This window comes from Pseudopipra pipra, chromosome W, assembly GCF_036250125.1.
Source record: "Pseudopipra pipra isolate bDixPip1 chromosome W, bDixPip1.hap1, whole genome shotgun sequence".
In the NCBI taxonomy this organism is placed as follows: Eukaryota; Metazoa; Chordata; class Aves; order Passeriformes; family Pipridae; genus Pseudopipra; species Pseudopipra pipra.
This window is the reverse complement of record NC_087580.1, coordinates 40,068,900-40,083,078: the sequence shown is the minus strand read 5'-3', so window position 1 is coordinate 40,083,078 and position 14,179 is coordinate 40,068,900. Positions and strand designations below refer to the sequence as shown.

At 50.5% G+C, this 14,179-nt stretch overlaps 2 protein-coding genes across 2 annotated transcripts in view; one reads left to right on the top strand and one right to left on the bottom strand.

Moving 5' to 3' along the window:
• LOC135405248 (zinc finger protein 271-like) overlaps window positions 1-14,179 on the top strand; it is a 774,083-nt gene that overhangs the window by 514,791 nt on the left and 245,113 nt on the right. The window lies entirely within an intron of this gene.
• On the bottom strand, window positions 11,306-13,474 carry LOC135404704 (zinc finger protein ZFP2-like). Its single transcript, XM_064639445.1, has one exon. It carries the CDS (start codon window positions 13,265-13,267, stop codon window positions 11,594-11,596), a length of 1,674 nt encoding a protein of 557 aa, XP_064495515.1. The 5' UTR covers window positions 13,268-13,474; the 3' UTR covers window positions 11,306-11,593.

Here is a 14,179-nt window from a genome sequence, read left to right as displayed (position 1 = left end):
GTGACATCAGATCCTCCTCTGTGACATCACATCCTCCCCTGTGACATCACATTCTCCTCTGGGACATCACATCCTCCTCTGTGACCTCACATGCCTCTTGTGACATCAGATCCTACTCTGTGAGGTCACATCCTCCTCTGTGACATCACATCCTCCCCTGTGACATCACATCCTCCTCTGTGACATCAAATCCTCTTCTGTGACTTCACATCCTCCCCTGTGACATCACATCCTCCTCTGTGACATCACATCGTCCTCTGTGACATCACATCCTCCCCTGTGACATCACATCCTCCCTCTGTGACATCGCATGTCTCCTATGACATCACATCCGTGTCTCAGACATCACATGTCTCCTATGACATCACATCCTCCTCTGGGACATCACATCCTCCTCTCTGACATCACATCCTCCTCTATGACATCACATCCCTCCTCTGACATCACACCCTCATCTGTGCCATCACGTCGTCCTCTGTGTCATCGCATGCCTCCTGTGACATCACAGCTCTCCTGTGACCTCACATCCTCCTCTGTGACATCACAGCTCTCCTATGACATCACAGCTCTCCTGTGACATCACATCCTCCTCTGTGACATCGCATGACTCCAATGCACCACATCCTCTTCTGTGACATCGCATGTCTCCTCTGACATCACATCCTTCATCTGTGACCTCACAGCTCTCGTATGAGATCACATTCTCCTTTGTAACATCACAGCTCTCCTGTGACATCACATCCTGCTCTGTGACATCACAGCTCTCCTATGACATCACAGCTCTCCTCTGACATCACAGCTCTCCTATGAAATCACACCTCCTCTGTGACATCACAGCTCCCCGGCGACATCACATCCTCTTCTGTGACATCGCATGTCTCCTATGACATCACATCCTCCTTTGTGATGTCACAGCTCTCGTATGAGATCACATCCTCCTCTGTGACATCACAGTTCCCCTACGACATCACATCCTCCTCTGTGAATTCACAGCTCTCCTATGATATCACAGCTCTCTTGTGACATCACATCCTCCTCTGTGACATTACATCCTCGTCTGTGAATCGCATGTCACCTATGATATCATATCCTCCCCTGTGACATCACATCCTCTTCTGTGACCCCACATCCTCTTCTGTGACACCACATCCTCTACGGTGACATCACACCCTTCTCTTTCACATCATATCCTCCTCTGTGACATCACATCCTCCTCTGTGACTTCACTGCTCCCTGTGCCATCACGTGCTCCTTTGTGACATCACATCCACTTCTGTGACATCGCATGTCTCCTATAACATCACATCGTCCTCTGTGACATCACATTTTCCTCTATGATATCACAGCTCTTCTGAGACATCACATCGTCCTCTGTGAATTCACAGCTCTCCTATGTCATCAGTGCTCTCTCGTGACATCACATCCTCCTCTGTGACATCAAATCCCCTTCTGTGACATCACATCCGCCTCTATGATATCACAGCTCCCTGTTACATCATATCCTTCTCTGTGACATCCCATCCCCCTCTGTGACACCGCATGATTCCTATGCCATCACATTCTCCCCTATGACATCTCATCCTTCTCTGTGACATCAAATTCTCTCCTGTGACAGCACATCCTCCTCTGTGACACCACATCTTCCTCTGCGACATCGCATGTCACCTGTGACATCATATCCTCCTCTGGGACATCACATCCTCCTCTGTGACATCTCATGTCTCCTGTGACACCACATCATCCTCAGTGACATCACATCCGCATCTATGTCATCACAGCTCCCTGTGACATCACATCCTTCTCTGTGACATCGCATGTCACCTGGGACATCGCATGTCTCCTATGACATCATATTCTCCTTTGTAACAGCACATCCCTCCTGTGACATCACATCCTCCTCTGTGGTATCACAGCTCTCCTATGACATCACAGCTCTCCTGTGACATTACATCCGCCTCTGTGACATCGAATGTCTCCTGTGACACCGCATCATCCTCTGTGACATCACATCATTCTTTGTGACATCATATCCTCCTCTATGACATCACATCCCTCCTCTGACATCACACCCTCATCTGTGACATCACGTCCCCCTCTGTGTCATCGCATGCCTCCTGTGACATCACAGCTCTCCTATGACATCACATCCTCCTCTGTGTCATCACAGCTCTCCTATGACATCACAGCTCTCCTGTGACATCACGTCCTCCTCTGTGACATCACAGCTCCCCTGTGACATCACATCCTCTTCTGTGACATCGCATGTCTCCTCTGACATCACATCCTCCTTTGTGATATCAAAGTTCTTGTATGTGATCACATCCTCCTCTGTGACATCACAGCTCTCCTGTGACATCACAACTCTCCTATGAAATCACAACTCTTCTGTGACATCACAGCTCTCCTGTGACATCACATCCGGCTCTGTGACATCACAGCTCTCCTATGACATCACAGTTCTCTTGTGACATCACAGCTCTACTATGAAATCACATCCTCCTCTGTGACATCACAGCTCTCCGGCGACATCACATCCTCTTCTGTGAAATCGCATGTCTCCTATGACATCACATCCTCCTTTGTGAATTCACAGCTCTCCTATGATTCCACAGCTCTCTTGTGACATCACATTCTCCTCTGTGGCATTACATCCTCGTCTGTGAATCGCATGTCACCTATGATATCATATCCTCCCCTGTGACATCACATCCTCTTCTGTGACCCCACATCCTCTTCTGTGACACCACATCCTCCTCTGTAACTTCACTGCTCCCTGTGCCATCCCGTGCTCCTTTGTGACATCATATCCACTTCTGTGACATCGCATGTCTCCTATAACATCACATCGTCTTCTGTGACATCACATTTTCTTCTGTGACATCACATTTTCCTCTATATCACAGCTCTTCTGAGACATCACATCGTCCTCTGTGATATGGCATGTCTCCTATGACATCACATCTTCGTCTTCGACATTAGAGCTTCCCTGTGACATCACATCCTCCTCTGTGACATCACAGCTCTCCTTTGACATCACAGTTCTCCTGTGAGATCACATCCCTCCCTATCACATCGCATCCTCTTCTGTGGCATCGCATCGTCCTCTGTGACATCACAGCTACCTGTGATATCATATCCTTCTCTGTGACATCAGATGCTCCTCTGTGACATCGCATGCCTCCACTGCACAACATCCCCTTGTGTGACATCGCATGTCTCCTATGACATCACATCTTCCTCTGCTACATCGCATACCTCTTTGTGACATCGCAGGTTTTCTCAGACATCACATCCTCCTCTGTGAATTCACAGCTCTCCTATGACATCACTGCTCTCTCGTGACATCACATCCTCCTCTGTGACATCACATCCTCTTCTGCGACATCGCATGTCTCCTATGACATCACATCGTCTTCTGTGACAACACATTTTCCTCTTTGATATCACAGCTCTCCTGTGATGTCACATCCCCGTCTGGGACATCACACCTCTCCTGTGACATCACATCGTCCATTGTGACATCACATCCTCCTCTATGACATCACATCCTCCTCTATGACATCACATCCCTCCTCTGACATCACACCCTCATCTGTGACATCACGTCCCCCTCTGTGTCATCGCATGCCTCCTGTGACATCACAGCTCTCCTGGGACAGCACATCCTCCTCTGTGACATCACCGCTCTCCGATGACATCACAGCTCTCCTGTGACATCACATTCTTTCTGTGACACCACATCCTCCTCTGTGACATCACAGTTCCCCTGTGACATCACATCCACTTCTGTGACATCGCATGTCTCCTCTGACATCACATCCTCTTTTGAGATATCAAAATTCTTGTATGTGATCACATCCTCCTCTGTGACATCACAGCTCTCCTGTGACAACACATCGTCCTCTGAGACATCGCATGTCTCCCATGACATCACATCCTCCTCTGTGACATCACATCCTCCCCTGTGACATCACATCCTCCTCTATGACATCACATCCTCCCCTATGACATCACATCCTTCTCTGTGACATCAAATCCACTTCTGTGACATCACATCCTCCTCTGTGACATCACATCTTCCTCTGCGACATCGCATGTCACCTGTAACATCACATCCTCCTCTGGGACATCACAGCTCTACTGTGAAATCACATCCTCCTCTGTGGTATTACAGCTCTCCTATGACATCACAGCTCTCCTGTGACATCACATCATCCTTTGTGACATCATATCCTCCCCTGTCACATCACATTCTCCCTTGTTATGTCACATCCTCTTCTCTGGCATCGCATGTCTGCTATGACATCACATTCTCCTCTGTGACAGCACAGCTCCCCTGTGACATCACATCCCCCCCTGTGAAATCACATCCTCCTCTGTGACATCAAATCCTCTTCTGTGACATCACATCCCCCTCTGTGACATCACATCCTCCTCTGTGTCATCACACCTTCCTTGTGACATCAAATCCTCTTCTGTGACATCACATCCCCCTCTGTGACATCGCATGTCTCCTGTGACATCACATCCTTCTCTGACATCACAGCTCCCTGTGACATCACATCCTCACCTCTGACATCACAGCCTCCACTATGAAATCACATCCTCCTCCGTGACATCGCATCTCTCCTCTGTGACATCACATCCCCCTCTGTGACATCGCATCTCTCCTCTGTGATATCAAATCCTAATCTGTGACATCACAGCTCTCCCATGACATCAGATCCTCCTCTCTGACACCACATGCTTCCTGTAACATCAGATCCTCCGCTGTGACATCACGTCCTCCTCTGTGACATCACATCCTCCCCTGTGACATCACATCCTCCTCTGTGACATCGCATGTCTCCTATGACATCACATTCTCCTCTGTGACATCACATCGCCCTCTGTGACATCACAGCTCCCTGTGACATCACATCCTCCCCTGTGATATCACATCACCCTCGGTGACATCGTGTGTCTCTCCTGTGTGACATCACTGCTCTCCCATGACATGAGATCCTCCTCTCTGGCATCACATGCTTCCTGTGACATCAGATCCCCCTCTGTGACATCACATCCTCCCCTGTGACATCACATCTCTACTGTGACATCAGAGCAATCCTGTGACATCACATCCTCCTCATTGACATCACATCCTCCTCTCTGACATCTCAGCTGCCTGTGACATTACATCCTCCTCTGTGACATCACATCCCCCTCTGTGACATCGCATCTCTCCTCTGTGACATCACATTCTTCTCGGTGGCATCACCGCGCTCCTATGACATCACATCCTACTCTGTGACATCAAATCCACCTCTGTGACATCACAGCTCACCCATGACATCAGATCCTCCTCTATGACATCACATGCTTCCTGTAACATCAGATCCTCCGCTATGGCGTCACATCCTCCTCTGTGACATCACATCGTCCTCTGTGACATCACATATTCCTCTGTGTCATCACCTCCTCCTCTGTGACAACATATCCTTCTCTCTGACATCACATCCTCCTCTGTGACATCACATCGTACTCTGTGACATCGCAGGTCCCTGTGACATCACATCCTCCTCTGTGACATCGCATGTCTCTTATGACATCACATCCTCCTCTGTGACATTTTAGCCCCACTATGACATTACAGATCCACTGTGACATCACAGATATTCTGTACCATCACATCCTCCTCTGTGATGTCACATCCGCCTCCGTGACATCGCATGTCTCCTTTGACATCACATCCTCCGCTGTGACATCGCGTGTCTACTATGACATCACAGCTCTCCTGTGACACCACATCTCCCTCTGTGACATCACATGTCTCTGATGACATCACATTCTTCTCAGCGACATCACATCCTTCCTGTGACATCAGATCCTCCACTGTGACATCACATCCTCCTCTGTGACATCACAGATCTCCCATGAAATCAGATCCTCCTCTGTGACATCACATGCTTCCTGTGACATCACATCCTCCTCTGTGAACTCATAGCTCCACTGTGACATAACCGTTCCCGTCAACATCACATCCTCCTCTGTGACATCTCATCACCCTCTGTGACATCACGTCTCGTCTGTGACATCAGATATTCCTCTGTGACATCGCCTACTTCTCTGTGACATTGCAGGTCTCCAATGCACATCACATTGTCCTCTGTGACATCACATCCCTCCTGTGACATAGGATCCTTAACTGTGACATCATATCCTCCTCTGTGACATCACCGCTTCTCTGTGAAATCACATCCTCCACTGTAACATCACAGCTCCACTGGGACATCACAACTTCTCTGTGACGTCAAATCCTTTGCTGTGACATCACATCCTCTTCTGTGAATTTACATTTTCCTCTGTGACGTCTCATGTTTCCTATGACACCACATTGTCCTCTGTGACATCACATCCCTCCTTTGATATCACATCCTCCTCTGTGACATCAAATTTTCCTCTGTGACATCACAGTTCCCTGTGACATCACATCTTCCTCTGAGACATCACATCCTCCTCTGTGACACTGCATGTCTCCTATCACATCACATCCTCTTCTGTGACCCCACATCCTCTTCTGTGACATCACAGCTCCCAGTGACATCACATCCTGCTCTGTGTCATCACATTCTCCTCTATGACATCACATGTCTCCAATGACATCACATCCTCCTCTGTGACATCACACCTTCCTGTGACATCACATCCTCCTCTGTGACATTGCATGTCTCCGATGACAACACATCCTCCTCTGTGACATCACATCCTCCTCTGTGACATCACATCCTCCCGTGACATCACATCCTCCTCTGTGACATCACATCCTCCCCTGTGACATCACATGCTCCTCTGTGACATCATATCGCTCTCTGTGACATCTCATGTCTCCTATGACATTCCATTGTCCTCTGTGACATCATATCGTTCTCTGTGACATCTCATGTCTCCTATTACATCACATTGTCCTCTGTGACATCACATCCCTCCTGTGACACCAGATCCTCCTCTGTGACGTCACATCCTCCCCTGTGACATCACTTCCTCCTCTGTGACATCGCATGTCTCCTATGACATCACATCCTCCTCTGAGATATCACAATTTCGTCTGTGACATCGCATGTCTCTGATGACATCATATCCTCCTCTGTGACATCACAGCTCTCCTATGACATCACAGCTCTCCTATGACATCACATTGTCCTCATTGACATCACATCCTCCTCTCTGACATCTCAGTTCCCTGTGACATCACATCCTCCTCTGTGAGATCACATCCCCCTCTGTGACATTGCATCCCTCCTCTGTGACATCACATCGTCCATTGTGACATCACATCCTCCTCTGTGACATCACAGCTTCCCTGTGACATCACATCCTCCTCTGTGACATCATATGCTTCTCTGTGACATGTCATGTCTCCTATGACATCACATCCTTCTCTGTGAAATCAGAGTTCCCCTGCGACAGCACATCCTTCCTGTGACATCACATTCTCCACCCTGACATTCCATGTCTCCTAAGACTACACGTCCTCCTCTGTGACATCACATTTTCCTCTGTAATACCACATCCTCCTCTGTGACATCACACCCCTTGTGACATCGCATGTTTCCTATGATATCACATTGTCCTCTGTGAAATCAGATCCTATGACACCATATGCTCGCCTGTGACATCACATCCCTCCTGTGACATCAGATCCTCCTTTGTGAAATCTCATCCTCCTCTGTGACATCACAGCTTCCCTGTGAAATCCAATCCTCCACTGTAACATCACAGTTCCACTGTGACATCACAACTTCTCTGTGACGTCAAATCCTCCTCTGTGACTTCACATCCTCCTCTGTGACATCATTGCTCCCTTGTGACATCACTTCCTCCTCTGTGACATCGCATCATCCTCTGTGACATCAGATCCTCCTCTGTGACATCACATCCTCCCTTTTGACATCACATCCTCTTCTTCGGCATCGCATGTGTCCTATGACATCACATTCTCCTCTGTGACATCACAGCTCCATGTGACATCACATCCTCCTCTGCGACATCGCATACTTCTCTGTGACATTGCAAGTCTTCTATGACATCACATCCTCCTCTGTGTCATCACAGCTTCCCTGTGACATCACATGCACCCCTATGACATCACAGCTCTCCTATGACATTACAGTACTCCTGTGACATCACATCCTCCTGTGACATCTTTCCCTCCACTGCGACATCACATCCTCCTCTGTTACATCGCATGCCTGCTATGACATGAAATCCGCCTCTTTGAAATCACAGCTCCACTGTGACATCTCAGATCTTCTTTGACATCACATCCTCCTTGGTGACATCACATTTTCCTCTGTGAACTCACAGCACTCCTTTGACATCACATCCTCCTCTGAGACATCAAATCCTCCTCTGTGACATCACATCCTCCTCTGTGACATCACATCCTCCTCTGTGACATCTCATGTCTCCTATGACAACATATTCTCCTCTGTGACATCACATCCCTCCTGTGACATCAGATCCTCCTCTGTGACGTCACATCCTCCCCTGTGATGTCACATCCTCCACTGTGACATCACAGCTCCACTGTGACATCACAAGTTTTCTGTGAGGACAAATCCTCCTCTGTGACATCACATCCTCCTCTATTACATCAAATCCTCCTCTGTGACATCACATCCTCCTCTCTGACATCACATCCTCCTCTCTGACATCATATCCCCCTCTATGGTATCACAGCTCCCTGTGACATCACATTCCCCTCTGTGACACCGCATGTCTCCTCTGTGACATCACGTCTTCCTCTGCGACATCGGATGTCTCCTATTAGATCACATCCTCCTCTGAGAACTCACAGCTTCACTGTGACATCATAGCTCTCCTGTGACATATCTCCCTCTGTGACATCGCATGTCTCCTCTGACATCACATCCTCCTCTGTGACATCACAGCTCCACTGTGACATCACATCTCCACTGTGATATCACAGCTCTTCTGTGAAATCATATCCTACTCTGTGACATGACATCCTCCTCTGTGACATCATATCCTCATCTGTGACATCACAGCTCCCCTGCGACATCACATCCTCCTCTGTGACATCATAGCTCTCCTGTGACATCACATCCCCCTCTGTGACATCGCATGTTTCCTATGACATGACATCCTACTCCGTGACATCCCATTCCCCTTGACATCACAACTTTCTCTGTGACATCACATCCTCCTCTGTGACATCACAGCTCCCTGTGACATCACATCCTCCCTGTGACATCAGGTTCTCCCTTGTGACATCAGGTCCTCCACTGTGACATTTTATCCTCCTCTCTGACTTCATAATCATCATATAACATCACTCCTCCACATGACATTACAGCTCCCCTATGATATCACATCTTTCTTGTGACATCAGATTTCTCCTGTGATATCATATCATCCCTGTGATGTCACATCCTGCCCTGTGACATCATATCATCCCTGTGTCATCAAGGCTTCCCTATGATGTCACATCCATCATATGACATCACACCTCTCCTGAGATATTATATCCTCCCTTTGACATCATGGTCTGCCCTGTGACATCACATCGTCCCTATGACATCACAGTCCCCCCTGTGACATCACATCCTCCCTGTTACATCACATTCTTCTTGTGACATCACAGTTTGCGAATGACATCACTCTCTTCCTATGACATCACATCTCCCATATTAAGTCACAACCATATGCCATCACATCTCTCATATGACATCACATTCATCATATGACATCACATCCTTCCTGACACATCACACCTTCCCCGTGACGTCACATCCTTCATGTCCCCTAAGACATCACAGCCATCATATGACATCACATCTCCCCTATGACAGCACACCTACCTTGTGACATCACATCCTTCCTGTGACATCACATCTCCCCTGTGACATCACATCTCCCCCCTGACATCACATCTCCCCCCTGACATCACATCTCCCCCCTGACATCACATCCATCATATTCTGGGATAATGCAGGACCACATGAAATCAAAGGAATTTTGGGACACTCTCAAACCTCCTGGAACCAAGGGAGCCTTGAAATATTTCTGAACCTCCCAGAATCCAGGGGACATTGGGACCCTGCAGAACCTCTTCCATTCAAGTGCTCCTTGTGAAACTGCAGGCTCTCCTGGAACCCAAGGATTCCTGGAACACTGCAGAGCTCACGGAACCAAGGGGCCACTGTCCCACAGCAGCTCCTACTGAAGCACAAGGGACCCTGGGACAGTGGGAAATCTCCAAGAATCCAAAGGGCATTTGGGGACTGCAGGGCGTCATGGAACTAAATGGAAGCTTTGCAGACTGTGGAAGCTCATGGAATCCAGGGGCCAATGGGACATGTGGGGTCTCCTGAAGGTAAAGGAACCCTGAGAATTTCTGTGGGAACGAGTTAAGGCAGCAACAGCTGCATTCAGTTAATCAGGATCCAAAAGGAGTGTTTTGGCTTTGACTGGTGTTTTCCATCAAGAGAGTGCTGTTTGCCAAAGTGGAAAGCCACTTGGAACGCTCTGCATGGCAGCCTGTGTTTTTCTCTGGTGGCTGAACACAGCCAGCACATGAGGGGAGGGGAATGTGTGGGATCAGGGCACTGCTTTGGGGCCATGCTGATAATTCCAGTGGACCAAAAGACAAAGCCCAGGCGCTGTTTCCAAAGGAACCCCAATGAAAGGGGGATGCCAGAAAGATGAGTGGACAAGTCCCAAAATGGAACTCTGTGTGTGCAGCCTCAATTTCTCCTTCAGCGCCCACAGGAGAGGGGGCAAAAAGTGAGGGTTGGGAGCCCAAAAGTATTTGGGGGGAAATTGGGGATTGAAAGGACAACGGGACAGTGGGAGAAACAGGGACAAGGGTGGAAAAGGGGGGGTGGTCTGGCAGGTTCAATGGTCCCATGAGGGTCTTTGAGCACCACGTTTTGACAAAGGGGGCTGGCCCCCCTGAGCTCCCAACTTACTGTGGGGTGCTGGGGGCTGCTGGATCCAATCTCAGCTTTGGATTATGCAAACACTTTCAGTTTAGAGGAATTACAGAGGAATTACTCAACCACTTTTGTCCCCCAGGTTTTGATGATGGCAAATCACATTTATTGACAGAAATGGATAGAAATGAATTATTTAGGGTTACAAATGATCAAACAAAAGATCTTCATCAGAATTATTTACTGCACAAATTACACTCTAAAACTACCAGGAGTACAGGATAAAATAGGACAGTGCTCTACACTAAAGCAATTGTTGAAGCAATTCTACTAAAGCTGAAACAAAAGCAAGAATTCTTAATTGGAGATGGATGGAACTCCCCCAGACCAATGCTCGTGGGGAGATCTCTGCTCTCAACCTCCAACAGTGACCCTGGGGGGTCCCCAGCCAAGGTAGGAATCTCCACACACACCCCCCACACAGAAAGGGTTCTGTTGGAAGAAGCTGCCCTTGTGAAAGGGGACTGGCCCTTTCTGGTCAAAAGGGATGGACTGACAGTCACTGGACTCCAGGGGTTGCCTCATGATCAGGGGTTTCAATTGGGGTGGAAGGAGTGGCTGAGGCTCTTCCTGCAGTCGGGGCACTGGTAGGGCTTCCCTTATTGGTGGGTCCGTTGGTGTTTGGTCAAGGTAGAGCTGTGGGTGAAGCTCTTCCCACACTCCCCACACTTGTAGGGCCTCTCTCCGGTGTGGATGCGCCGGTGGGTGACGAGGTGGGAGTTCCGGTTGAAGCCCTTCCCGCAGTCGGTGCAGCGGAAGGGCCTCTCATCCGTGTGCGTCCGCTGGTGCACGAGGAGATTGGAGCTGGTCTGAAACCTCTTCCCACATTCCAAGCACATGTAGGGCTGTTCCCCAGTGTGGATGCGCTGGTGTCGGATCAGGTCGGAGCTGTCCCTGAAATTATTCCCACATTCCCCACACGTGTAGGGCCGTTCCCCAGTGTGGATGCGCTGGTGTCGGATCAGGCTGGAGCTGTCCCTGAAGTTCTTCCCACATACCCTACACGTGTAGGGACGTTCCCCAGAGTGGATGTGCTGGTGGGTGAGGAGGTTGGAGCTCTTTCTAAAGCTCTTCCCACATTCCAAGCACTTGTAGGGCTTATCCCTGCTGGGAGGCTGCTCAGGGACCACAAGGTCAGAGGTCTGGCTCAAGCTCCGGCCGCCTTCCCGGCACAGGCTGGCTCTTTCCTCCTCAGAGCACCCTGGGATGGCTTTGCAGCCCCTCCTGTGGGGGGATCTCTGGCCCATTTCCTCCCCGCTGCCTTCCTGCGCCGTGGAGCCCTTCAAAACGGCCTCTCCCACCAGGGTCTGCCAGGGGGATTTGTCCTCCAGGCTCTCCGTCCTCAGCTCAGGGCCTGGGGCAGGAAGCATCCCTTTCCTGGGCTGTTCCCTGGTGTGGATGCGCTGGTGTCCGATCAGGTGGGAGCTCTGCCTGAAGCACATTCCACATTCCCCACATACGTATGGACGTTCTCCAGTGTGGATGTGCTGGTGGCTGAGGAGGTGGGAGCTCTTCCTGAAGCTCTTCCCACATTCCAAGCACTTGTAGGGCCGTTCCCCAGTGTGGATGCGACGGTGGGAGTGGAGGGTGGAGTTGTCACTGAAGCTCTTCCCACATTCCCCACACGTGTAGGGTCGTTCCCCGGTATGGATGCGTTGGTGGGTGTGGAGGGTGGAGCTGTCACTGAAGCTCTTCCCACATTGCCCACACGTGTAGGGACGTTTCCCAGTGTGGATGTGCTGGTGGGTGAGGAGGTTGGAGCTCTGCCGGAAGCTCTTCCCACATTCCCCACACGTGTAGGGACGTTCACCAGTGTGGATGTGCTGGTGTCGGAGCAGGTTGGTGCTCTCCCTGAAGCTCTTCCCACATTCCAAGCATTTGAAGGGCTTCTCTCTGCTGGGAGGCTGCTCAGGGACCACCAGGTCGGAGCTCCCCCTCAAGCTCCGGCCGCCTTCCCAGCACAGGCTGGCTCTTTCCTCCTCAGAGCACCCTGGGATGGCTTTGCAGCCCCTCCTGTGGGGGGATCTCCGGCCCTTTTCCTCCCCGCTGCCTTCCTGCGCCGTGGAGCCCTTCAAAACGGCCTCTCCCACCAGGGTCTCACGGGGGGATTTGTCCTCCGGGCTCTCCGTCCTCAGCTCGGGGCCTGGGGCAGGAAGCAAGAAGGACAGGCAGGGGATTTGCCTCCGGCCCACAGGGAAGGCCAAGGACATCCCCCCAACTCTGGCCCCGGCAGGACGGCGGCGCCAGCGGGGTTGTCCTGCAGCCGGGGCCATGCTCGGCTGACAGAGCCAGCACAACACCCGCCCAAAGGGACACTGACTTCCTCCTCACCTGCCTGGGGGGCCCAAGGCATCTTCCTCTTCCTCGCAGCCTCCTCCTCCATCCCCCCAAGCTTTGGGAAGGACAAATCCTGATGGGGGGAAAACAAGGGCTGAGCACGTTGGCTTGGGGGTTCCTCCTGCCCAAGTCCATCTCTAGAACTCATCGGGCATCCTGTGTCGATAAAAACCTTCAAAACATCAAGATTCAGCTCAGAAAAACCCAAACCACTGACATTCAGGCAAAAAACCTTCAGAAATAGGAAGAAGACCCTTATTCCCTCAAACTTAGGATTCAGCTAAAAATACTCCAAAATATGAAGATTAGCCCAAAAAATTCTACCAGAAGTTCCCCCTCTCTGGTCTTTCCCTTTCTGAGGTTTGGAGGGTCTCCCCTGTCTGGGAAGCTGGGGGTCCCACTTAGGGATGCTTGGAGTGTTGGAGGTGCAATGGTTTCCTTCTCCTGTGACTCTCGCCTTACGGGTGCCACGTTCCCAGACATTCCCCCTCTCCAGGTTCTCCACTATGTTGTCTCGGGGATCCCAGAGGTCCCTACTGTCCAGGCTTCCCCTCCTCCGCTTCTCCCGTTTCAGGCTCCTGGGTCGCTTCTCTTGCCCCTTTCCCATCGTGGCCGCTCCGCTCACCCAACAGCTGCAAGAAGGGCAGGGACAGGGGCGGAGCAGCAACAGCAAAAGCAGGAAAACAAGCACCTCCCCCCTTATCCCGTGGGTGCCTGGGAAGGGGGAACTCGTCCCAAATATCCTGGGGGGAGCATGGGGGGTTGGGACATACTCGGGCTGCCAGCACAGATTTCCCTGCAAAGTCTGCAGGGAGTCAAGCTCTAGAGAGGGGATTGTGCCCCATGCA

Bases quoted from the DNA above. Each gene is read 5' to 3' on its own strand.
- LOC135404704 (XM_064639445.1), bottom strand. From the start codon at position 13,267: ATGGCCCCGGCTGCAGGACAACCCCGCTGGCGCCGCCGTCCTGCCGGG.